The 26940-nt window shown below is 40.8% G+C and overlaps 1 protein-coding gene across 3 annotated transcripts in view; it reads left to right on the top strand.

Annotated features, from left to right (window-relative positions):
* Positions 1-8428, top strand: part of LOC146831275 (sodium/potassium-transporting ATPase subunit beta-1-interacting protein 3) — a 2306425-nt gene extending 2297997 nt beyond the window's left edge. For 2 of the 3 annotated variants that reach the window (XM_085605544.1, XM_085605543.1), the window contains one exon: positions 7969-8417. Coding sequence is in view for 2 of the 3 variants with exons in the window: in XM_085605543.1 (XP_085461669.1) it covers positions 7969-7982 (14 nt within the window). In the remaining variant the exon portion in view is untranslated. Of the gene's footprint in view, positions 1-7968 lie in introns of all 3 variants that reach the window. The other variant, XM_085605542.1, reaches the window with a different exon arrangement.
* The last annotated feature ends 18512 nt before the right edge of the window (positions 8429-26940 follow it).

Genomic DNA, 26940 nt, shown 5'->3' with positions numbered 1-26940 from the left:
ATTCAGGGTGTGCTAGCGGGCCCTATGATGAAGTATGCCACTATCTACTTGGTGGGGAAAATCATAAAAACCTATAGGGTTTCCCATAATTTATTGAGCGCGTTGTTTGGTTGGGTCTCCTCCTTTGTGTAAGTGTTGTTTATTTACTTATTTTGATCTATTTATTTGTTCTTCTCGATGTGTTATTTAAAAAGATTAAGTTTGTCAGGTTGACATGGCTTTTCAAAACTGCCCACACACAGGTTGCAATGGCAAGCAGCCCGAGCCATGTTTAAAGGGCTACTTATGTGGGCGGCGCAAACAGTGCTGCAGGCCCACTAGTAGCATTTCATTTGCAGGCCGTGGGCACATGTAGTACAACTTTACTAGCGGCTTCTAAGTAAATTAAATATGCCAATTGGTTATAAGGCAATCTAACATATTTTAGGGGGAGAGCACAATCCCTTTAGCACTTGTTAGCAGTGGTAAAGTGCCCAGAGTCCTAAGATCAACAAAATAGGTTCTTCAAAATGGAGGAGAGGCAAAAGGTTTGGGGGAAGACCATCGTATGGCTGACAGGTCTAACAGACGCCTTCCCACTTGCGCTCCAGTTGGTTGCTTTCCTTCAAAACAAGTTAATCTTGCTTACAAATATGAGAAAAGAGAAACCATTATTTGTACATAAATAATTCAATGTAGGATACGAAATTGCGTCTGGCCAATAACATTTTGAGTCTCTCTCCTTATGAAATTAAATATATCCCTCAAAAGACAGTAGCATTTCTTGGCATAACAACTGCTTGTGGATTTGGTGAGCTACAGCTACATGTGATTTGGGAATAATGTGTCTCCAAGAATGAAATGTCAATATGCATGCATTCTGTTTCGCGGATTAATAATGTTTCACTTTACATTTTTCAAAGATAGCTAATTGAGGGATTTTCCAAGCCTGGTCATCCTTTAGTGTTCTCATTGAATTAAACAAAACATCAATAAGATTAGTGGTTTGCATTTAGGCATGATGATAATGGAAAATCCTCTCATTTCTAGAGAAAATGCTAAATCCTAAAGAAAATCCACCCGTAGACGTTCCTCCATCATACTGCCTGCATAACGGAAGAAATCCTGATGGTGTTTACTATGGATTTGGCATTTCCTTAAAAACTTTTTGAAATCTTGTAGTACCACTCAACGCCGAATCAGATCCTAACTATTATTAGGTTATTTATGTTTTTTGTTCCAAGTGCCTGGATTTGCAATCAAAATCTGAAAAATGTATGCCTTCATCTGTCTTGTTTTGATTATTATGCTTTTTCTCTTCTATGTATTTCACTTTTAGCTCACTTGTTAATCATTTAAGTGATTGCACATGATTGATTTGAAACACACATTTGTTTTATGTCACTTTTGCTTTGATAATCAAGTCTGCTCTAATATATTCAAAGCATTTATTCTGATTTTACTAATCTGCTCCAAATTATTCTTATTAAGTTGTGAGCAATGTTACCTGGAAAGCTGATAGCTATGTTACTTGTTCAAAGAACACAGTCTCATGGAAGGAAATTTTATCAAAGGGCACTGGGCCAATTTATGCTAATTGTTTATCTTGAAAAGTTAAAAAAACAAGAAATAATGCTATGCACGCTCAGCACGGGGTCTGCAGAGTAAGAGAGGTACTTCGTGCCAGGGGGCACAGTTATGAAATAGTGGCATAGCACAGTAAGTCAACTTGCTGTGCTGTTCTGCACTGCATTACTGGGAAAGGATAGGAATGTGCCGTATTTAGGGCATACGGTGCATTTCTGACTTTCCCCCTGTGCTGACCTGTGTTGCAGGCAGGATTGTTTTTGTGCAGGAAGTGACACCTTCCTGCACAAAAACAATACTGAGAGTCATTTTCATCCTTCTATGTGTGCTGCAGAATTCAACACACATAGAAAGATATTTCACCTCATTACACATCTTTGGCGCCTTCCCAGGTTTACAAGGCCTTGTAAATCCGAGATTGCGTCAAACACCATGGGAGTTGAGTGGGAACACCCACACAAAGTCCATGGAACACTTTCCCAGGTCAGAGTAACGCATCACAGCGATGTGCACTATGTTGCATAATCCAGATTTTTAAGGCTCTCAAAGCCATGCAAAGTGGCTTTTTGTGGCTTCAAAAATCTGAAATATGATTTGCATCACTCTTGCACCATGTCGCGTGGTGCAAAAGCGATGCAAACAGGGTTATAAATATGACCCCAGCTGACAAAGACAGGCAATGCTGAATCACATCACCCACTCTGCATGAAGAGTAACAGGAGCCATTTAGACTCCACTTGCTGAGTTTGTCAGCCCAGCTGTTAGCACAGACAAGAATAGCAGACATTGCTATTATACCGAACATAAATCATTGTTGTTCAAACAGATATGCAGGTGTGAACAATTAAATTAGGCATTCTTTCTTGGTGCTAAGTTTAGCTTAGTGGATGAAGAAATGAGGGTCTGATACTTATAAAATACTCTGCCTATATGATTTTAAATTAAATGTTTCTGTTACCATTCTGTTTATCTTTATTGTAGCTACAATTCGTATTGTGTGCACTTTGTTTTCAAACATAAATCTTCAAAATGTATCCATGGTTTCCTAATGTTCTTTAGTGTGCTCTTCATTGCTGAAAGAGGGGTTGGAGTTCAACTATTCCCATGATTTGTTTTAGAATTGATTCCTAAAGACATCTCACACAAATATTGCACAATGGGTTTTGGGGTGGTTGTGGTCCAACTGGTTTTCTGTCTCGGGTTGGCACATTGACTAAACAGCAGTATCTGTTAACTACATCTAACATCCAAAACTGCCTCATCCTGACTCGATAACGCCTGGGCATAGGTCACATAGTAGTGGTTTTCCCAAAATGTAAACAATTGCCGAATGCAACAGTAAAATGTTCTTGTGATAGAAGATCGCCCCAATCTATTTGTAGTTTTTACATTGAAATTAGAAAAACTTATTTAAAACCATTGTTCATTGCTAAAAACATTAGGAAGTACAAGGAAGTTTATATGTTTTATGTTCCTTAGAGGAACCAGATATGTGCTTCAGAGCTGCATCTTTTGCCTATATAGCCATTGAAAGACAAAAGAAGAAAAGTGAGTCGATCTTTCCCTGTGAGTCACACTCAATTACATTATTCAAACAATGTGCATTTTGTCCGTGCCTCGGTATGTCAATAAAGTTATTACTTTTGAACACTCCGTATGTATATATTTGTATGTACATTATACATGGTTTGAGGCATATGTGCTTGTGAGTGAGCGGGCATTGTTCTATCGACATTAATTCAAATTACAATTATGATCGGAGTTGGCATAATTGTAATTTGAATTAATGTCGATAGAACAATGTCCGCATTTATGGCAATTGACAAATAATTTGCGAAGAAATGTCCGATGCACGACCTGAAATGCCAACTGTACACGGCTAGTGATGATCACTGTTGCTCACTCACAAGCACATATGCCTCAAACCATGTATAATGTACATACAAATATATACATACGGAGTGTTCAAAAGTAATAACTTTATTGACATACCGAGGCACGGACAAAATGCACATTGTTTGAATAATGTAATTGAGTGTGACTCACAGGGAAAGATCGACTCACTTTTCTTCTTTTGTCTTTCAATGGCTATATAGGCAAACATCGGAGACCGATGTAATTGAATGTAATTATAACTTATTGTCGATACCGAGTCTCTTTTCTGATTGTAAGATTGAAGCTCCTTACGTTAATATAGTATGTTTTCTATGTTCCTTGTGCTTTGAAAACATTGGTACCTATTTCTTTGGGAATTTGCCAATTGCATTCACTCGAAAAAGTCTTATCGCCGAAACGTGTCGTCTTGCTTTTTGTGTACAATAAAACTTTGTACATTCTCCTGGTGTGCCGTTCCTCTGCTTTATCACCTTCTGTCGAAGGACGTTTTGAAGCTATTCCTGGCAGAATTTATAGATTCACCTGTTTGCACTTTAAATTTCATCAACCACTAGAATTTATGGGATGGGTCACTTAGTAGGATACGCACTCCAATGGATGCCAAGCCCAACTGAACAAGCATGAATATGGAAATTTAAAATAGCACCTTATAGGGGTTATTTACAAGCCCCTTGCGCCATTGGTGCAGCACTTTCTGTGACGCATCGGCTGTGCCTTTTACTGCCCCATATTTACAAGGCTAGGAAAAGCCACCCTGCTTGACCTTTCCTGTCCTTGTAAATATGGCCCCTTTACATGCAGCACATTGTGTGAAAGGGGCGTTCCATGGGTGTTGCTGTGGGTGTTCCCACACAACACCCATGGAGCCAGACACATTTCCAGATGTACGAGAAATCATAAACCTGGAAATGCGTCTCAATGCTACGCCTCCCCAGGGGAGACGCAATGGGGAGAAATGTATTCATTTCGCCTTGTTTTTTTCATCTTTCTATGCGTGCTGCATTCTGCAGAACACATGGAATGAGGAAATCACCTCTAGTGATTATTTATGTTCAAGAAGATGTCCCTTCCTGTACATAAGCAATCATTAAAAAACATGACGGTTTGAACGTTCTATGTGTGCTAATGCAGCACACATAGAAGTTGAAAACGACATTTCAGATTGTTTATGTGCAGGAGGGGGTTCCCTTCCTGCACATAAACAATCTGAAATGCTGTTTTCAGATTGTTTATGTGCAGGCATCCTTGCACCATGGTGCAAGGGGGCCTGCTCCGGCACATGGCAGCCCATTGTGCGCCATCGCAGGGGAGAGCACAGGAATGCGACAAATTATTGTAAATATGTTGCATCCCTGTGCTTTGAAAGTGCTGCTGCGTGGCGCAGCCAAAAGGATCGCGGTGCCGCGTGGCAGCACTTTCTTGTAAACGAGGCCCTTATAATTGTAAGAATCCTGTCAAATGTTTAAATGGTATCTGAATCAGTTATTGAGCCATCACAGCCTCCATATTGTTTACATTCAATTTGCCACAAGGTTTTTTAATTGTCTTCCTATGAATTGCCATAAATAGTGTTTTGAATAAGGCGGATACAGGCTGTCATTGCAATGTTGTTATATATTATGGAATTGTGTGTGCTCTCTAATGTTTTTTTATTAAAACCGAATAAAGATTTTGAATTGAACTGACTACATTCTTAGCTCCAGTAGGTCAAGAAAATTGTAATTATCTAGAAAAAAATATAATTTTTAAGAACTTGAATATCAAAATAATTAACTGAAACCCTGAAGCAGAAGCCAGAAGCATCGATTCCTCAACCTCAGTAGCTGCCACATAAGATCTTCCTGTTTGCAATGTTATATATACCCTGGAAGGAAAAGAGAAACATCTAGAATGAGAGGATTCCCTAACACTAGAAAAAGACTCAAAGGAGAGAAGAAGGCCATAAGCAGAGTACACCAGAAACACCTACATTTTATTTGTTAAGCTGGGATTTATGGACCCTGCTTGCAACATCTATTCATGCTAATCCCTCTTGGGGATATAGGACAGAGTACTCAGCTGCCAGTGCCAGTAAACAGATTGGTTGCACTAGGGAAGAATGCAATCATCATGCTTCGTGCCATTAGATAGTTTTCATCGTTATTTCTGTACTATTTTTCTATGTGATCATTTGTGAATTTCAAAAAAAGTGCAATAACTTATGTAAAAAGTATGCCTCCTGCCCCACTTCAAGGATTTACTGCATAGGATTCACTGTCTGCAAATAAATGAAAACATAGGTATGGTAGTTTTCGTAATGGATCTGCTAGTCATTCTTAAAAAAATGTAAAAAGAATTCTGAATCTAGGGCACCAAAAAGGCAGAGAACATTTTAACTGTATTCAAAGTACTTTTTCCTATAAAACTTATTAAAAGCAGCAAAACCAGTCAAATTATCAGAATCATAAAGACTGAGGGTCAGATTTATCAAGGTTTTTCATCGCCATTGCGCCCCGCAAGGACGACGCTAAACCGAAGTGAGATATATCAAGCCACGCAAAACCACCATGAGTGGCCCTGCATGAAAGAATAATAAATATGACCCCAACTGTCTATTTTTTTTAACTTTCTCTCAACCCACCCATACTTGCATCAGCACATGGACCTAAGCTGACAAGTGGTCAACGTCATGTATAATGTCTCTTACTAATTCCCGGTTGCAAATAACTAAAAGCTTGCATTTTAGGCTTTGCAACCTTTTTATAACCAGTATAGCTGTGGGCTTACAAAACACAAGAATATTCTGGATGAAAAACAAGGGCTATATGAAAGTGCCACACATGGGATCCTGCCAGCTTTACATATGTGCTTCTATGTATTGACTGTGTACATATGTATGCATGTGTTTTTTACCTTTATATATGAGTGACTAGAATTCTGTTGGCCCAGTCAATTGGTTAATTTACATGAGTAGTCTGTGTCTCTGTGTGTGCACATTTTTATATTCGTTTTGCCAGTATTTTACGTCTCTCTGTGGGAAAGCACTAAACAGTAACATTTATTGGCCTTGTCAATACTTTTTTCTGGTTTTAATATTGACAATGCAGTTATTGTTATTGATATTACTATTGAGATTGTTGCTGGCCCTGTGGGGCTTATTTACAAGCCCCTTGCGCCACCGGTAGGTCACTCTTTCCCATATTAAAAGTGATGCACCAGCAGCACAAAGGGCTTGTAAATAAGCTCCTGTTATCGTTTTTATAGTTGTATCAATGGTGTTTGTGAAACCTATTCCTGTGAAATGAACAGGCTTATTTACAAGCCCATTGTGCTGCCGGTGCGCCACTGTTTTTGATGCACCGGCGGCGCAGTGTGCCTGCACATATTTTCAAAGCCACGTAAGCCATCATTCACGGCTTGTCATGGCTTTGTCATTATGGCCCACTTTCACGCATTACTTTGCATGAAAGGGGCATTCCATGGGTGCTGCTGTGGGTGTTACTACGCAAAATCCAAGGAACCGGATGCATTCCCAGATTTACAAGGCTTTGTGCACTTGGGAATGTGTCAGATTCCTATGCCTCCGCAGGGGAGGTGTAAGGGAGGCACAACGAGGAGAAATACCTCTATTTCTCCTCGTTGTTTCTGCAGCACTCATAGAAAGAGGAAAACATGTCCCTTCCTGCACAAAAGTAATCACCCCTACAACCCATGGTGCAAGAGTGCCTGTGTTGGCGCCTTGCAGTCAATTGTGCGCCAGCACAGTGGAAAAGGACAGGAATGCGCTGTATCTTGTAGATACGACGCATTCGTTTTCTTTTCTTTAAACGCACGGCAGCGCAGCGGGAAGACTTGCTGCACTGCCGTGCGTCAAAATATTGTAAATGAGGCCTTAAGAGTTAATACTCCTGCAGGTTGAAGAGATGTTTACTGAATTGATATATAAAAATGTTGAAACTAGAGGGGGGATTGTGACACTTATTCGATATTCTTTATCAGATTAGCTGACCAATTATGAGGTCGACAACGGTGAAAGTGGGACTTGGAGTGAAAGTCTGAAGCAATGTTATTGTATCTGTCCCAAGAAAGATGTGCTCCTTTTACAAAGCTTTGTTACCGCAAAGACCCATCGGCTGTACTTGGGACAGACATACATACCTGAGTCATGCTTATTTCTTTATGTCGGCACTGCACAAGTGTAAGCTGGACAGCAGACCTTGGTGCACATCACCTATGTTAGATCTGAGCTGTGAATGCCACTGCCTATGCATCATTGCCTTTGCATCTATCCCTAATCACTAAAATGGCGAGAAAGACAAACCATAGCCTCAGCATGCATCCTCTTCTCACCTAAATCTTAAAATTGTTTTCATTACTCTTCCTGTTTCGTGAGATTTTTGGTGATGTCTGCCAAGAATACCATGTTGCCATTCACAAGAAGTGCTGACTGTAAGAGCAGTTCAAATGTATGATAATAAACCAGAGCCTATCTTTTGTAACCACTTTCCTATATTTCTTCACATTTAGGTCGAAATAAATGATACCGGTGACTCGTCGAAGCTACTGGCACTGAGAAGTTGGATTTAGGAGAAAAAGTACAAACCCTCCAGAGTAGCGATTCATGGAGAGGAGAAAATGTCACCTACTCGACAAGGCATCTGGAAAGCGTCCAGATTTTCCACGGGGCACTGGTTTCTTAATTCACAACTTCCCTAGCACTGTCATTAAGTGAATTCTTGTAGACTAATTTGTTTTTCAAAGGCGTTCAATTACGTTCCACGGACAGTTGTAAACTGTAAAATTTGTTTTCTCTTTTTAATATTTCAAACCTTAAAAGGCATGGAAAAAATTGATCTGTGAAAGTGTTTTCAACATTGATGTGTACGAGAATGATGTGTCCCGCTCAGTAAGTCAGCATTTGTAGGCTGATGTAACAAAATGTTAATCGATTTTATGGAACCCCAATAAATTGATCAGTTTCCAAAGCACACGAAATAACTCTTCTTTTCAAGAGTGTAAACAGGCTACCTCAAACCATCTCTCCCACACCAGGTGATAAGGTATCTTAAACGTACGTTTTACCATATTAGGGTGATTTTATGGAACGGTTCTGTTAGGGTGCTGTTAAATCACCCTGGTACCATGCGATTATGAGCAAAACACATGGGATGGGGAATTACTATGTGGGGGATGCTTTTTCCAGACACATAACTACACGGAATTCGTCGCTCCAGGAGTTTTTTCCACATACATTTACCACCTGCTTTGAGCCGGACCAGGTGTGTGGGGTGAGGGAGGGGGGAGAAGTAGAGGGGGACTGCATTATTTCTATAAAAGGGGAAAGCATTCATGAAAAAACCCAAGAAAACTTGGCTGCTGCTGTCACGGCCTCAAGCTAATTTTCGAGCTGGAAAATTGTACTTGGTGCTGCCACATCCACTAAAACCAGGTGAGGAAAAAACAAACAACTTATAATCAGGTGATGCAAAACTAACAAATACATCATTATGCTCCACCAGGGATATTATAATCTGGGCCTAAGTGTTCAGTAGTTTGTAAATGTTCAGATTATGAATGTCGCTTCTTGATCCTCCCAACCTTTGCTGTCTTTGAGGTGTTCACTCAGATTAAGACTTAGTAAAGGCGAGTGGCTCCCAAGCATCTCTGAAAGGTAAGTGCCTTCTGGGTGGCATTCTCACATGTTTAATTAATCCCTTTTAAGGACCCTGCCATGCAGCTTACAAAAATGTTAACGTGAATCCCCATGGGATGTCCTGATATGCGTAAGCTAGTTAGTGAATCACCTAGAATGGATGTGTTTGTTTTTTACATTGCTTTTGATTATTATTTTTTAAACATAAACCCTAAAAATCTGTCTGAAACCTCACCAGAAAGCTCAAAGATGATAAAAAGCATCAAGTGCAAAAGAACCATCATGACCCTTCAGTGCTCCACCCCAGCTGTTCAGATGCCCCAGTCCTCATTGAGGAACTCTGCTGGTCTTCAATTCTACTGTTCTTTACCACCAGCCACACAGTCAGCAACCATCCAAAAGGAACAGCAGTCTAACAGTTTGATTTCCTCATTTATTAATTTCCCACAACCAGTTTTATCCTTCTGCCATGAAGAGTTTGGACTGCCATGCTGCTGGAAGCTAGAGAGCTGAAGGCCCTGTGAAGTTTAGCTTGATAGCTGTGGTGCCTTAGCCCCTTTATCAGTAAGGGAATACAAATGCATTAGCTTAGCCTGAAGAGGTGTTGACCTCACAGAGAGCTAGAGAGCTCTAAGAAGCCTTTGGGTGTTGACTCTTGAAACTGTTTTAGAAAATCTCAGGGAACATCAAATTGGTAACAGTTATGGTGCTAATAAGAGAGGTAACATGCAGAATTTTCTTATTTAGCATCATTGTCCAACAAGAGAATCCATTAATCGACAACTAACATAAACACGAGTGGGACCAAGGACACCTTATCAATTAAGCTGAGGACATGCAACCTCGGAACTTCATTGCAATTATACTCACGAGGAAGCCATTAGACAGGTAGTCTGTGACCACTATTTTACGTCAACATTTTGGACCTTGGTCGTCACTCAGAGCATTTTATTTATCCCAGAGTGCATTACTACAAACTGAGTAGAGTATTGAAACCCTTTTCAGACTCCAACTGCAGCCTGTCATTTGGGAGACCTTTTCTCAAAGATTGCTGGTCAGCGACCCATCTGGGAAAACTGACGGCATTAATACGAGGGGCGCTCATCCTGCTTTTGTCCCCAGCAGCATCATCCCCCCTTTGAGGCTGTTTCTACACTTAATAATATCTCCAATGAGAGCGCCTATTGGGGCAGACTGTTTCCCGCTTTGGCACGGTCATTGTTAAGTGGACAGAACTCCAAAGTTACTTTCAAGTATGAGGGTATCTTTTCTCATTAGGTCTTATCCCGATTGGTTCACATCCACTTCACTCAGGTCTGATGCACTCACAGCCCCACATGGACTTTGGTCCAGCTACTGTAAAGACACATGGAGGGGCAGATTTACAAGCTCCTTGCGTGACTTTTGCGCTGCAATTGCGTCACTTTTTTGATGCAACAGCAGGGCAAACAATGTGGCCTATTTACAACGTGACGGATTTAGGGAGATGTGTCATGTTGTAAAGCCCTGCGTCACATTATACCGGCGTCAGGTATAATGTATGCAGGGTGGGCGTTCCCACGCAGGAAGGCCTTGTAAAAGTGACTCGGTGAAATCTACAAGATTTCACTGCGCTACTTTTAGGACGCCACTGCGTCAAAACCTAACGCCTGCTTGAAGCAGGCGTAAGTAGTGATACAGTGTAGTTGGAGTTGCGTCATGCTTGCGACATGACTCCTGCAAATGCGTGACTTTTCCACCAAAAGAGACGTCAGAATTTCTGACGCATCTGTCAATCCTTGCACCATAGTGCGCCATATTGTAAATACGGCGCATCTATGGTGGCGCAAGTGTTTCTAAGGGTGGAGCTGGGAAAGTGACGCATCTGTACAGATGCGTCACTTTCTTGTAAATCTGCCCCCGAGTACTTTGGTGTGAGGGTTTGATACTACATTGCCAGCCAGTATCTCCGCACCAAGGTCTGGCGATTATGAGTTTACTCTTTAAAAGAGAACATAACTGCTCAGTCCCAGGATTGCAAGACATTTCATTCTGCAGGATTCCCATATTTCGCTGTAAATACGGCCATTTTCGTTCTTCACTGGTAAGGTGGAAAGTGTTAGCAGGTGTGCCCCTGGATGCGTGGGTATAGGGCACAATTGTCCCTGGCCAGGAGGAGCATTATCTGATCACCTGGACCTCCACAGCGGGTAGATGGAGTCAGGTAATGCAGCCTCTAGTAGCCCCTGCCCTGCAGCAACTTTGACAGGCCTGTGTTTCTGGCCCCGACTTATCGGGTCGGTGATTTTGGAGTTGATAATTCCAAGCAATGACATACTTGGAATGATGACTTGGTGTCACTTCATATAAAATTCCCCAACTCGTAATGCGGGCCAAAGAGACTTAAAAATGTTTTTGCATTTCTGAAGAAAAACACATATATGATTATTTTACTGTTTGAATATATTTGTTTCCAAGCCATACACACGATGATCACTTGACATGCTGTCCTATCATCATGTGTTGCGATCAGGCCTCAAACTGCCAAACAGCTTCTTACTCATTCGTGCAATGTCGCTCAAAGAAAAATTCTCAAGACTGTGTATACAATTCAGTATCCAAGAGTGTTCATGATAATTTGTGTATACATTCAAGATCCAAAAATATTTCTCTACGATTCAATAGTCGTCAGACGAAGAATTCTTGCCCATCCATGCAACTTGTAACAACCTTATGTATGTTTATATTTCCCACATTAATGACTTTTTTTATTGCTTAGTAGAAAATATCACTTGAAATATCTAAAAAGTGTGGACAGAGAACTAAAACAAGCAATGGGAAAGCCAATAGATCTGGCATTGCCTGGCAGCATAAAAGATTTATCAATGCTTGTTTAGTCATGGTTTGTGTAAATTGTTATTGTTGGATGAGCTCTCACCAATATAAAACATAACATCGGCAAAAAGCAAAACAATTTATGGTCTCAAAAAAGCACACATTGCCATAGTAGACACTGGCACTGAAGGGAGGTCATAGTACACCATGGGTCTGAAGGGAGCTATTTGTGTGCCGATGTGCTCCTTGTGAAATGACAGAATGGCATCAATCACATTAGAATTAGCTAGTGGTTGAAGCAGGCTGACCCACTGCCCGAGGATGTATTTTGTTGGGTGTGGAGGAAACGTTGAATGACACAACAACAGACCATTGTATGTCGAGAGCTGGTTGCGAGCCCCTATAAGTAAGTAATGATATACATTATTATTATTTTGAGTTTTATATAGCGCTAGCTAGACCCAAGGGTATCAGAACACTTTACGTGTAATGTGATTATATTTACAAGAGGTCCATGAAGGGATTCATAAGAGTCAAGGTCAAAGGACAACACAACATTAAGTGGTTATAAATAGAACCACAGATAATATAAGGAAGTATTGAGGAACAATACAGCATTACGTGGTTATTAAGTCACATAGATTTCAGACAAGAAAGCAATATAGCACCCTAATACGTTGTCAGAAAATGAATTATTAATTGGGCTGGATGGTAGTCCACTACAAGTGATAAAATCACTAATCTTTGAAACATCAGTGAAATGTTTCAATAATTTAATGCTGAGCGCATCCCATGGGAGCTCTGGCACTCAGCAGTGGGGCCTAGCTTAGAGAAAATATGTAGAGAAGTTTGAAGAACCAACAGGAAAAAAATCCGAAAACATACCACAATAAAAATATATTTTTTTTTAAATGACAGCAAAACAACAAAACTTCAATCAGGTGAACTGGAGATAGGAGTTTTTAAAGAAAGATTTAAAAAAGAAGTGCCAAGAAAAACTAAAGAGTAAATTAGTAATAACTGTTCATGTTGATTGGGACCTAGGAACAATTTCAGGCTGACAGAGATGGATTGTGGGCCAAATACACCAAGAAGCTTTTCTTCAGTCAAACACTTTAGTTTCTTACTCTCTGAAATGGAAGTCAAAATCCTCCTGTGGGGCAAGGGAACAGGTTGTTTCTGACAAAGTCCCTTTGAAGTCAGATAGGAGTTGAGCAAGGTCCAGCTGAAGCTGTTGGTTTGGTAGGAAATGTCAAATGTCGCACCGCAAGACTTCCTCTCGTTGGCAAGTACTTTTGCTACCTTCGCAGATCAAAGATTTCTACCTTCTCACTTTGGGCCAAATTTATGAACGGTTTTGCATTACCCTGCTCTACGCAAGGGGACACAGGATGATGCAAAACCTAAAATTAGATTTATTAAACCATGTGAAGGTCACCTTGCATCGTCCTGCGTGGCTTGATAAATTTAGAGTAACGCATTGCAGCACAAATCATTGCCTTGCGCTACACTGTGGGAGGGAGACATGCCATGGGGGGGCATTGATTGTTCCACACATCCACCTATGCATTCTGACACATTCTCAGATTTACCAACACTGGTACGCCTGGGATTGAGAATTGTACGGCTCCACACCAGAGGTGCAATGAGGAGTGTGCTGCATCGTGCAGCATACATAGAAAGAGGTACAGGCCTCTGAGGATTGTTTTTGTGCAGGAAAGTGCCCCTTCCTGCACAAAAACAATACTGCCTACAATGCAGGCACAGTTGCACCAGAGTGCCTTTGGCGCTAGGCAGGAGTTTGTGTGCCTGTGCAGGCAGAACGCAGGAATGTGTTGGGTAATGTTAAATGCAAGGCATTCCTGCTTTTTCACACAGTGCAACAAGGTGGCTTGCTGCGTTGCATGAATATTTAGCAAATATGTTTTTAGTCTCTTTTTTAAATTCAGATTCCCCCTGCACGGCAAGGCAACAGGCTGTATTTGGGAAGGTCACACTGAAATCCGCTAAGCTTGCTGTGAGCTGGAATTTGAGGCTGCAAAAAGAGCAGAGCAGGACCAACCTGATTTCCTTGCCCAGCGAGATCACACCTTGGGCTGACTGACTTGGATGATCCTAAATCACTATAAGTACTCCCACGATGGTTCAACCAATAATAGCAGTATATTGCTAATTCAAACGGTGGTATGCCCTATCCGAAGTTTTAGACACCACCTAAGCGTGGGGAAGGAAGCAAGTCCTTTTGTTTTTATTTTCCCTCACACACCCTAGTGGTGTCATGCTTCATCATTGGGACACCCGATGCCTAAAAGTCAGGGTGGGCTCAACCAGTATTCCAGGGAGCGCTTGATGAGATGTTATTTGGCCAGGGAGTTTTAAAGATTAAAAATCGGTGTCAAACCCCAGTTTCCCTTTATTCTTGGGTTTGGCACTGATAATAAAAACAAGATAAGTGGGTATCCAGGGATATTATGGTCCTAGGACCCTATTGCCAACATGTTTCTGTCCTGATAGCCCCATAAAGGGTGCACGGACATTCTTCAGGGCGTGTGCCCCCTGTTAGAATAGACAGGGAATTTCCCTATACTAATACACAATGTAAGGGCAGGTAGCTGCTCCTTATTATAAACGTGTCGTAATGTTAAAAGATTCACTCCATCTGTGAAAAACATACAAGAAAGACAAACAACAAATACAACGTGTCAATTCCATCTTACACCTCATCTTTTTGACATGAATAATGTGATTGTCTCTGTATTCTCCACATCTTCATGCGTGAAAACTAAAAATAGAATGTGCGCGTGATTGTAGCATAACCACTCGTGTAAGTGACACTCAACACTTGTGGGTGTGTATATGGTGGCGGTACTTTTCCGCATTCTATTCATACACACTCTTGTGACGTGTAACTGTTCAGGTAGCGGTGTATATCCGCTTCCCAATTCCACACATTCATTTGCGTGTGATTATAGGACATCGGTCTTCACAGTCAGTCTTCCAATATATCAGCACGAGTATAAAACCAAATCCACTCCTATTCTATTCCTCTACAATAAATGCGTGTTGTCATTCTCACACATGTCGTATCGTACAGCTTACCCCGATTTAGGAGAGGATAAGTAACATGTGGGACCTCTTTACGTGGGGTAGCCCTGTAGTCACACACTGTGGTAATGTGACAAGAGTGCAGATCGGTACATTCCCGATCCAGCGATCGCGATATTTGAAAAGACAGATCACGATCGGGAAATCCAAAACCATGTCAGGTTATCGACATATGAAAAAGAAGAAACAAATAAACTAAGATGAAACGGGTTCACGCTTGCTAGCAGACATTCTGTGTCTCAAAAGGTTGTTTCATCCACTCAGGTCATTCATCCAAGTTACTCACGCCACCAAGGGTCCTGCCCCATATATACACCTAGTCGGTATGGGTTCCCACGATCCGGATTCACTCGCGTCCTCATGGCCATGGTTTTATGCTTCCACTTGAACTTCGAGGGGCGATCCCGTCAGCTTCCGGAGTCCCGAGTCTCCGCCCCTTTCCGGAAGTGCGTTGTGCGCATGTCCCGATGGGGGGATCATGGGAGGTGAAGTTCTTAAGTACAATATGTGTAGTTCCTTAATAGTTAAATTATCATCTACGAGTTGTTTTGTTTCTAATGGTGTCACAATACATGGAAGCCATCCAAGTACCTATAATCGTATACTTATTTCCCAGTGTTAAGCACAGCCATCGTTACGAGTGAAGGACTTTTAATCTATTTAACGACGATCAACGAGTTGTTTACCACTCTATTCATGTCACGATGTAAGGAAGGGAACCAAATTTAAAAGTACATATATACCTTAGCTATTATGGGCTTCTATTTATATATATGACACATCTAACAAATTGTGGTTACTAGTGAAGGAGTACTACTCCCTGAATGACGATGGCATGGCCCTATCCTAATAGGAAGTGTGCATATCATAAGGGCATGGTACATGGTATGGATGGAATCTGTTTTGCTTGGAAGAGAAAGAAAACGGACCTAATTGGATGTAATGCTAGGGTATACATAAGGGAAAATATGTGGTTTATATAAACAGGTTGAAATTCATATCCTCATATGTATCCCTCAGGAGTGGGTTATCACATAATCTACTTATTCCTGTTTAATTGGTTCCAAGAAATGTGGTCATTTAGGCCAGTCACGTGGGTTTTCAATCTATAAACCCATCTTTGTTCTCGTTCCAGCAGTATTTTTGATGTATTGCCATCCCCTTTAACTCTTTCAATTACGGACCACCATAGGTCGCTATCCGAATGTTTCTTCTCTAGGTAATGGGCAGTGAGTCTGGTTGCCGATATGGATCTCCTGATCGTGCTCCTATGCTCATTAATCCGTACTTAAATTTTTCTACCTGTCATCCCTATGTACATCAGCTGGCATGGGCATTTAATTACATAAATAACCTTATCTGAGTTGCAATTGGTGTGGGACCTTTGTTCCCATTTGTGGTGCATACCCAGATCAATTTCTTTAGTGTGTTCCGTAAATGCACATGCCACACAGGAACCACAAGGATAGTGGCCCATAACTTGTGGCTGATTCCAAAGGGTGCTCTGATGTTGCGTTTTAGTTTTTTGTAAATCTGTATGGATCAACGTATCTCTCAAACTCTTATTCCTTCTAAAGGAAAACATGGGTTTCTCAAAGTCCAACCTGTTCGATGTTAATATTGGCCATTTTTTGTTAATGATTTTCTTAAATTCATTGGAGGATGCATTGAATGTAGTGACACAGATGAGGGTGTTTACTTCCGCCTTTTGGTGAGTTTCAAGGAGGACTTCCCGTGGGGTGTTGCGTCATCGTTTTTGTGCCTTCTCAAGGACTCTTCTAGGGTAGGATCTTTCTTCCAGTTTTCTAGTCAGGATTTTTGCCTCATTCTTGTATTCGGTGAGCTCTGCACAGTTTCTCCGTATCCGTAGGAATTGTCCCACTGGTAGGTTCTCTCTTAGTGCACGTGGATGGGCACTGTTGAAATGTAACAGGCTATTTTTGTCTGTAGGTTTGGTATATAGAGAACTAACAATGCCATCGTCTTTTGCACTGATGGTGACATCAAGAAAGGATATACGGTCTTGATTGTGAGTCATGGTGAATTTCAAATGTGGATTCTGATTGTTGAACCAAGAGTGGAAATGTCCTAATGTTGTTATGTCCCCTTCCCATACAACAAGAACGTCATCAATATATCGCCACCATTTTTTTATGTTGTTTGAGAATGGATTTGGGGTCCATATACGTTCATCTTCGAACTGTCCCATGTACAGACATGCTATGCTCGGCGCGAATGTACTCCCCATGGAAGTTCCGTGGATTTGTAGATATAGTTGGTCATCAAATCTGAAGAAGTTCTCTTTCAGTGCCAGACGTAATAGAGTGATGATCCAGGTCACCGGGGCCTCCCAGGTCCAGTCCTCCTTGTTATGATAATTTAACTATTAAGGAACTACACATATTGTACTTAAGAACTTCACCTCCCATGATCCCCCCCATTGGGACTTGCACACAACGCACTTCCGGAAAGGGGCGGAGACTCGGGACTCCGGAAGCTGATGGGATCGTCCCCCGAAGTTCAAGTGGAAGCATAAAACCATGGCCATGAGGACGCGAGTGAATCCGGATCGTGAGAACCCATACCGACTAGGTGTATATACGGGGCAGGACCCTTGGTGGCGTGAGTAACTTGGATGAATGACCTGAGTGGATGAAACAACCTTTTGAGACACAGAATGTCTGCTAGCAAGCATGAACCCGTTTCATCTTAGTTTATTTGTTTCTTCTTTTTCATATGTCGATAACCTGACATGGTTTTGGATTTCCTGATCGTGATCTGTCTTTTCAAATATCGCGATCGCTGGATCGGGAATGTACCGATCTGCACTCTTGTCACATTACCACAGTGTGTGACTACAGGGCTACCCCACGTAAAGAGGTCCCACATGATACTTATCCTCTCCTAAATCGGGGTAAGCTGTACAATACGACATGTGTGAGAATGACAACACGCATTTATTGTAGAGGAATAGAATAGGAGTGGATTTGGTTTTATACTCGTGCTGATATATTGGAAGACTGACTGTGAAGACCGATGTCCTATAATCACACGCAAATGAATGTGTGGAATTGGGAAGCGGATATACACCGCTACCTGAACAGTTACACGTCACAAGAGTGTGTATGAATAGAATGCGGAAAAGTACCGCCACCATATACACACCCACAAGTGTCGAGTGTCACTTACACGAGTGGTTATGCTACAATCACGCGCACATTCTATTTTTAGTTTTCACGCATGAAGATGTGGAGAATACAGAGACAATCACATTATTCATGTCAAAAAGATGAGGTGTAAGATGGAATTGACGCGTTGTATTTGTTGTTTGTCTTTCTTGTTTGTTTTTCACAGATGGAGTGAATCTTTTAACAGAACGACACGTTTATAATAAGGAGCAGCTACCTGCCCTTACATTGTGTATTAGTATAGGGAAATTCCCTGTCTATTCTAACAGGGGGCACACGCCCTGAAGAATGTCCGCGCACCCTTTATGGGGCTATCAGGACAGAAACATGTTGGCAATAGGGTCCTAGGACCAAAATATCCCTGGATACCCACTTATCTTGTTTTTATTATCAGTGCCAAACCCAACAATAAAGGGAAACTGGGGTTTGACACAGATTTTTAATCTTTAAATCCCCCTGGCCAAATAACATCTCATCAAGCGCTCCCTGGAATACTGGTTGAGCCCACCCTGACTTTTAGGCGTCGGGGTGTCCCAATGATGAAGCATGACACCACTAGGGTATGTGAGGTAAAATAAAAACAAAAGGACTTGCTTCCTTCCCCACGCTTAGGTGGTGTCTAAAACTTCGGATAGGGCATACCACCGTTTGAATTAGCAATATACTGCTTTTATTGGTTGAACCATCGTGGGAGTACTTATAGTGATTTAGTGTTACTCACGGGAGGGCGTACTCCCTCTTTTGAATTCCTCTCTGCCCCTTGCCTGACTAGGGAACCTCCCTACTATAGGTTTGTGTATTATGACTTGGATGATCCTCTGGAGTATCTCGGGAGGTCTGAATGTCCAAAATGTGTTCAAGTAAACAGTTTTTAGAGATTTCAGAATATGTTTTCTGGACATTACTGAGGCTTCCAGGACCTCAGAGACAGAACTTAGAGGTCAGGATTCACTATAGTGCTGCAGCGTGGAGTACAAAATCTCTCCCTCCGTCACAGACCAAAGATCTCACAAACACACACTATTCATACATTCGCTGCTGGGGCCCATAACACCAACATTCACTCACCATCAATCTGTGTTTCTCATGAGGCGATTATCTTCCAAACGCTGACATGAAAGGAATTACATCTTTTCCCTAATGAGCAACAAATCTACGCAACCTTCTGATACTCATTAGGCCCTGAACTTCACCTTTAGTAATCCTCTCATAAATCGGGATGGATCAGTTAGTTGCTGGTTTAGGTTGATTTCCAATTCTCTGATTTACCTTTAAATTAATACATTTTCAATGAATAAACAACCCAACTCGTTCTGTAGTCAATCAATTCAATCTTTATCTAATTAATGCAAATTAAATCATTCATTTATTCAAGCCGCCAATCATAATATTGACCTATTCTGGATAATTGTCGTCCTCTAAGTCAAATCCGGTAGTCTCACAAATCTATGCCCATCAAATTTAGTAAATTCAGTTCTTCAGGAGTTTGGGCATTAATTCTGCAGAATTTTCTCCATCTGTTTTCTCTTCAGACCTCTTTTCTACCTCTCTAATAACATTGTTTTTACCCAAACTTTGGAACTCTGGTTCCGATTTTATAATTCGTACTGTTTCTTTCATTGGGGCACTTGGAATTAATATTTCTGGTTCTGGTCGATACGGTGGTGGATTCCTATAGAACATATCATCAAGAAAATCATCCTTGGACTCATTCCCTCCATATCCTCTCGACTCCACATTATGCCTTTTTTCTACGCACTTTCGTCCTTCATTCTCTCCTGCAGTTCTTACAGGGAACAAACCCTCAGTCATACTCGCATCCCGCCATCTTCTCATTCGATCATTATGCGTTTCATGTCCATACGATCTGCCAAACAGGTACCTATATCCTCTACCATTTCTTTGTCTCTCTCGCTCATGCATCTCGTCTTCCCATTCCGTAAGAGCCTCAAACTGCGTCGGTCTAGGTCTTGGTTCTAAATTCATCATTTTCTGTCTCAAATTTCTCAAAACAGCCAAATTAAATGAACCGTGTTCTGGAAAAGCTAATACTCCGTCCTCCTTTGTGTATCTCACCCAATCGTCTAACCAAATACAAGTATGATACCCATATTTCGCAATCATAAAGGATGCGGGGGTTTTCGGTGGAGGAAGTAACTGTCCTTCCCTGGTTTTGACCGGTTTGTCCTTCTTTAACCACTTCTTGATTCTTCCGAACCATGACTTTTTCTCTATTTCTGGTGGATCGTAATACATTTTCTTGTCTTCCGTGTATCACTAATCTCTCTTTACACTGTACCTCTATTCTATCCAATCACAGCGCGACTCACACTAACGCACCAATTCAGAGCGTCTACGTCACTGTCACAATCCTCAAATCCCAGCGCAACCCACACTAACGCACCAATAAGGAGCATCTACGTCACCCTGTATTTCTCCACTCCTAGTGCGGCATACACTAACGCACCAATCCTGAGCGTTTTACAGTTCTGACCGACTGTCCAATCCCAGCGCGGTCGTTCTGACGTCAGCAGCTGCTGCGGCAGCTCCTGCTCCTGTCTAACCCTCCTTTACAAATCTGTTCAGTAAGTTTTTGTTTCAATCTCTACACTTCTGTTAGTAAGAACATAAAAAGGTCTCCATTGTCCGCTTCGCTAACCAAAGAATAGCAAAAGACCTTTCTCACGAGAATTCCGTCTTTCTCGAGAGCAGCGCTTACCTCTGCCCTACTACGGAATCGTTACTTCCGTTGATAAAGTAGCACATCCCTCTACTTCACCCTTCTAACAAGCATTAGCTAATTGTTTCTCTAGTAATTAAGACACATAGTTGGAGACCCAATGCTCCTGAGAAATGAACCCAGAGTTTCGCAATTAACCCAAATGCTATTTCGTTCACGCACTTTCACACTAGAAAATGTAGTACATTCATACAGAATCCTGTCTTTCCCGAGAACAGCGAACAGTCTGTTCTACTACAGAATTATAACACACGTTAACAAAGCAGCGCTTACCTCTCCTTTGTCCTTCTAGCAAGCTCAGAGAATACCCATTATCTTTCCAGTGATAAGCGTTATCGGAATGCCATTTGGATCCCTGGTACCTAAGACCAGAACTTCACAGGTAACCTTCGAATCATACACTCCTCTCTCACACTGTAAATGTCTCTAATGGCAACACATGACGATGCTACCGAATCGAACCCAGACAATGCATCGTGCAACTTCAATTGTCACACTTTTCCCCTGTGTACCTACAGGGCAACAACAATTCCGTCTTTCCCGAGAGCAGCGCTTACCTCTGCTCTACTACGGAACCGTTACAAACTTCCGACTTCCTACATCCCAGAAGCCGTGCTAACGACATAGAACTCGATGCGACTCAACATAGAGTGTTAGTACATAAATCAATACCAATCAATAACCAATAATCAATAAGCAATGTACAAGCAATAATCACCAAACCAAAACAATAACAACCATCATTCTGCTACCAGAAAAACTGCTGCAGCGTGGAGTACAAAATCCCTCCCTCCGTCACAGACCAAAGATCTCACAAGCACACGCTATTCATACATTCGCTGGTGGGGCCCATAACACCAACATTCACTCACCATCAATCTGTGTTTCTCGGGAGGCGATTATCTTCCAAACGCTGACATGAAAGGAATTACCTCTTTTCCCTAATGAGCAATAAATCTACGCAACCTTCTGATACTCATTAGGCCCTGAACTTCACCTTTAGTAATCCTCTAATAAATCGGGATGGATCAGTTAGTTGCTGGTTTAGGTTGATTTCCAATTCTCTGATTTACCTTTAAATTAATACATTTTCAATGAATAAACAACCCAACTTGTTCTGTAGTTAATCAATTCAATCTTTATCTAATTAATGCAAATTAAATCATTCATTTATTCAAGCCGCCAATCATCATATTTACCTATTCTGTCTAATTGTCGTCCTCTAAGTCAAATCCAGTAGTCTCGCAAATCTATGCCCATCAAATTTAGTAAATTCATTTCTACAGGAGTTTGGGCATCAATTCAGTCCGTCAAAGATTCAGGGAAACAGCTGTCCAGCAGCGTCACCATCCTCTCCATCAGCATAACGTCAGGAAAACGAGAAAAGCCATACAACCTCACTATTCTACCATAATTTATAGTAAAATCATTGACAAAAAGTAACAAATATTGGTTTCCAACTCATCTGATTGGACAATCAAAGATCATCTGACAGGGTTCTCATGGAATAATGTCTCTTAGATCATCAGTCTTGCTTGTTCCGGTTTTAAGAGGCGTCTTATTGTTCTTCCGAAAAGCTGGCTTGCTTCCCAGGGCGACCTTGGTGGGTACAGTCTGGTTAGGGTCATGACGAGGCCACTGTTGCTGGCGTTAGCGCAGGCGCACTTCACCCAAAACCTCGTGTAGCATCGACAGTCAAGTTAGGTACCGGAGGCAGCCATTTTGTGGCAGGCCCAAATGGTCAACTTAAGCAAAAGAAACACAAAACGCAATTAATACTTAGAAATAACTAATAAAATGTTATTCCCTTGCTAATACCCTTATGTGTATGTATTTATCTAGCAATAAGCAACACTCAAGCGGTTTATACTTACTAAATAAAGCACAAATCACAAATACATCACAAAAGCAACCTATATCATGCAATATTCTAATTGTCTATCATTAGTATGCGTACATAATTTAGTTTACAAATTAATTAAATCATGCAAAGCAATCCCACGTGTATTTCAGTTATTAATAAGATTGATTAATATTTTCCACTTCAATCCATTAGTTCGATTATAATTAATTAATTAATCTAATTAGCATAAACATGCAAAATGGGGAGGGTATACAAAACATTTTGAATTACCCTCTCCAGCAACAGCATAGGTCATCAGCAGGGCCCAGTCCTCTGACATTTGTAACTGGTCACTTGTCACTCCAGGAAGGCCGTTAGCAGCTTTTGATATCCCTGGAGCCACACTGGAGGTCAGCCAACAGACCCTCGTAGTTCACATCTATGTTCTGAGTGCAAGTGTAATCAGGTCCAGCCCATCAGGTCTTATCAAAGGTCTCAAACAACAGGTGCAATCCTTCTCTGTTTGTCTGTAGTTCCAGAAAGTGTTCTGAGGAAAAGGTGGTGTGACATTTTTGCAGGTTTCACTAGCCAGTGGGTGAGGGATGACTTCCAAACACTCCTTATAAAATGGAGAAGGATTTGTCTTGGGCAGCCATACCCACTTTTGCAGCACATCCTGCTTGATTTACTTCAAAATGCACTATTTTTGGGAGACTCTAAAATGGCACCAGCCTTCTGCCCTTGGAGGTCTTTGTGTGACACTCTGGGGTGTGGTTCGGGAAATGAGAAGTCCCTTCCTAAGCTACACCACACTGGTTCTGAGACCAAATTCCCTTCCTACTAGGATGGTGCCAAATCAGCTACCGAGACATATAAAGAATGCAGTTTCGGAAGGAATCTCTTAGAAAAAACTTTTTGGAAACTACTGCAGGGGCTAGATGACTTAAAACCCCTACTAACACAATCAGGTGCTTCTTAATGAGAGCCCTGCATCTATCTTGCACCACGTAAAGTGCTACATGCGTGACTCAGTCCATTTATGAAGCCACGCAAAGTGCCCGTGCATGACTTTGAGTGCCCACATATATCATGAGTACGGCAGCGCTGCACAAATTGCTGCGTTGCCTTACTCTGTTGCAGTGGGTTTTTTCATGAAATACCAATGGAATTTCACGCTGTCCCAGATTTACAAAATCATGCAAACCCGGGGAAGGGCTATACCTCATTACTGTGCAAGCCATTACTTCGCATGTTTTTAGTGTGATGTTTTTACATCGCAATTACCATCACTTCGCAGGCTGTTATTGAGAATGCTTTTAATTCGCAAATGCAAAGCAATCTATTTAAAATGCTTTTAGTACACATAAAATTACTACGCGTATCACTGTAACTTGTTTTTTATTTGTTTAAATTATAAATTATTACAAATAGTAACCTATCCCCTGGCACGGGATGCCAGGGAAATAGGGGTTTTGGGTGGGGGATTCATTTAATAAATCGAGTAATAAATTAATACTTGGGTATTAAAATAAATGCCCGATTATTTTTTTTATTATATATTTTTTTATCTGTTCCTCATATTCTTTGTCAGACATCGTTTTAAGACATTTTTCATGAGTCAATACAAAAATGAGATTGTTATTTTTAAATAAAATATAGTTTGAAATACTGACACTTATTTTTTTATATTAATTCTATTAATATTTGAATTAAGATATGAATAGATTATCTTCTTAAACATAAACGAACAAGCATATAGACATACATAGCACAATAGTCCTTCCACTATTTCTACACAATCTTATTAACCAATCAGATAACAAAATGTCTGACATTCCTCAATACAACGTTTTAAAAGATGTGATTGTACATACTAAAATTAAATTATACATTCTGTCATCAAAATTCGCTTTTAAATCCGGTTTAAAAATATAGTTTTATTTAAATTTTTAAACTACTCCTCAAAAACATATCTAAGCAGTTGTCCACCAATTTATGTTCATTGGACTACTGTCTTTCACAGTGACGGCACGCTTTTTTTGTGGTGAGAGCGACATCGAGAACTTTTACAGATAAACAGTGCCATCTTCTGTGATAAGTAATTATTACATAATTAAATATATGAATCTCTTTTTATGTACATCAACCTCCAACTGACTCTCCACACATGGACCCTTCATCACTCACTGGGTTCGTCCTTACGGATTCACACGCTCCTAAGTATTTATTTCTTTTTTATCTCAATCTATTCACGCCATATCAAATAATAAATAAATAATACTCAATAACTTGTTGCTTGCGATGTATTAGCGAAGTAACGGCATGCTAAGTAAAATCCTGCAAAGTAAAAGCATATCATTACTTACAATGTGTATTTGCGAAGTAACAGCATGCGAAGTAAAAGGATGCTAAATAACAGTACCTTCAAAGTAAAAGCATGCGATGTAACAGTTCATGCAAAGTAAAAAATGCAAATAAATATAAATTACAGAGCACAACCACTAGTGGGTCTCACATCTGACTAAGTAGTCAGTACGGTTTTAATAAACCCAAAAAACGGACGCCACTTCTGGAGGACGCTACGCACAGAGTAGGATAATGATGTTCGGGTCTCTCACCACTGCATGATGGGACCTTGGAATTATAATTGGAGTCTACAACAATTTTTACTTGAGTTCAGTACGAATATACGTACTTCTACCTCATATGTGATGTTCGCCCAGAAACGCAGCGGACATTTTGAAGTGTGACAATACCATTACTAGTGATTAAAACACGATATCTCGACTACTATTGAATTCCTACCTATAGCATATCAGAATACGTTTTTTTTTGCCTATCGTGTACTTTGGCCTATCCTGAACATTTTAATTTGGATGTATTACATCTTAAAAGGATCACTGGCGTCGATTGATTGATCCTAGTTTACTCGGGATCCCTAGAAAACCTCAGGGGGTCTCTCAGAAGAATATTTTGAGATATTGCGGTAGAATCTTTGTGAGCCTTGAAAAAGTCGTACTAACATGACGAAACACGTGTCGGCTCTCTGCTCTTCCAACCTTGTACTTCGAGTCATCTACATCAAGACTCCAATGGATCTTCCATCTGGTTTACTAAATTGCTATGATATTTGTTGCTTATTCTATCAACCTTTTGTACTTGTTTTTGGTTTTATTAAAACCGTACTGACTACTTAGTCAGATGTGAGACACACTAGTGGTTGTGCTCTGTAATTTATATTTACTTGTATAATATGGGAAATACATTTTTTCATTCCTGTATATAGGACGAACACTGATAGATGGCACGGTGTTCTACATAGAGCACACCTAGAAATTATTTATTGCTATAATACTGGGATAAGACTGATACGGAGGTGCTGACTTTTCTTGTAACCACTGCCATTTTTTCTTTTTCTCTAAATCAAAGTATAAAATGCGTTGAAATGTAAACTCGTAGAAGTGGGTATGTAGTAATGGTAGATTACCCAGGGAAGCACCAACTTCGTACGCCTCCAGAGGCAAATAAGCATATTTCTCCTCATTTTTCTTCTTTCTATGTGTGCTGCATTCTATGTTCTACATTTTATGTTGGCACTAGGCTGCCAAAACTGTGCCAGCGCAGAAGGAAAGGACAGGAATGCACCGTATTGCCTAAATGCAAATAATTCCTGCTCTTCTCTTTGGTATAGCGCAGTGAAGCTAGGTGTCTTGCTGTTCTGTCCTACATCAAAATCCCACAAATGAGCCCCTCAAAGTGCGGCAAATTTGGGATTTAGATAATATAATCATTTTTCGTTTGTTGAACATTAATTGTACTTGCAATGCACCCATATATATTAACTGAAAAAACACAGGTTTCACAGACGTTATAGCTAGAAATTAGCATTTTAAAAACCTTGGAAATTAACTGAGAAAACCAAAGGTTACAGGGGTTTTATAGTTAGGCTGACATGTTACTCCGATCAGACCTGAGAAATTCAGCCGATATAATTAGCGGTGCTAACTATAACTCGTGCCCCAGCAATACGCTGCTGATGATGTCACATATTGCATCACTCATGACATAGTCAGTGACATCACTTATGACATCACTGATGACATCACTGATGACATCATCCAGTGAGTGTGTGTGTTTCTAAAAGGTTGAAGAATGA

This window comes from Triturus cristatus, chromosome 5_1, assembly GCF_964204655.1.
Source record: "Triturus cristatus chromosome 5_1, aTriCri1.1, whole genome shotgun sequence".
Classification (NCBI taxonomy): Eukaryota; Metazoa; Chordata; class Amphibia; order Caudata; family Salamandridae; genus Triturus; species Triturus cristatus.
This window is presented reverse-complemented; position numbering and strand designations above follow the sequence as displayed.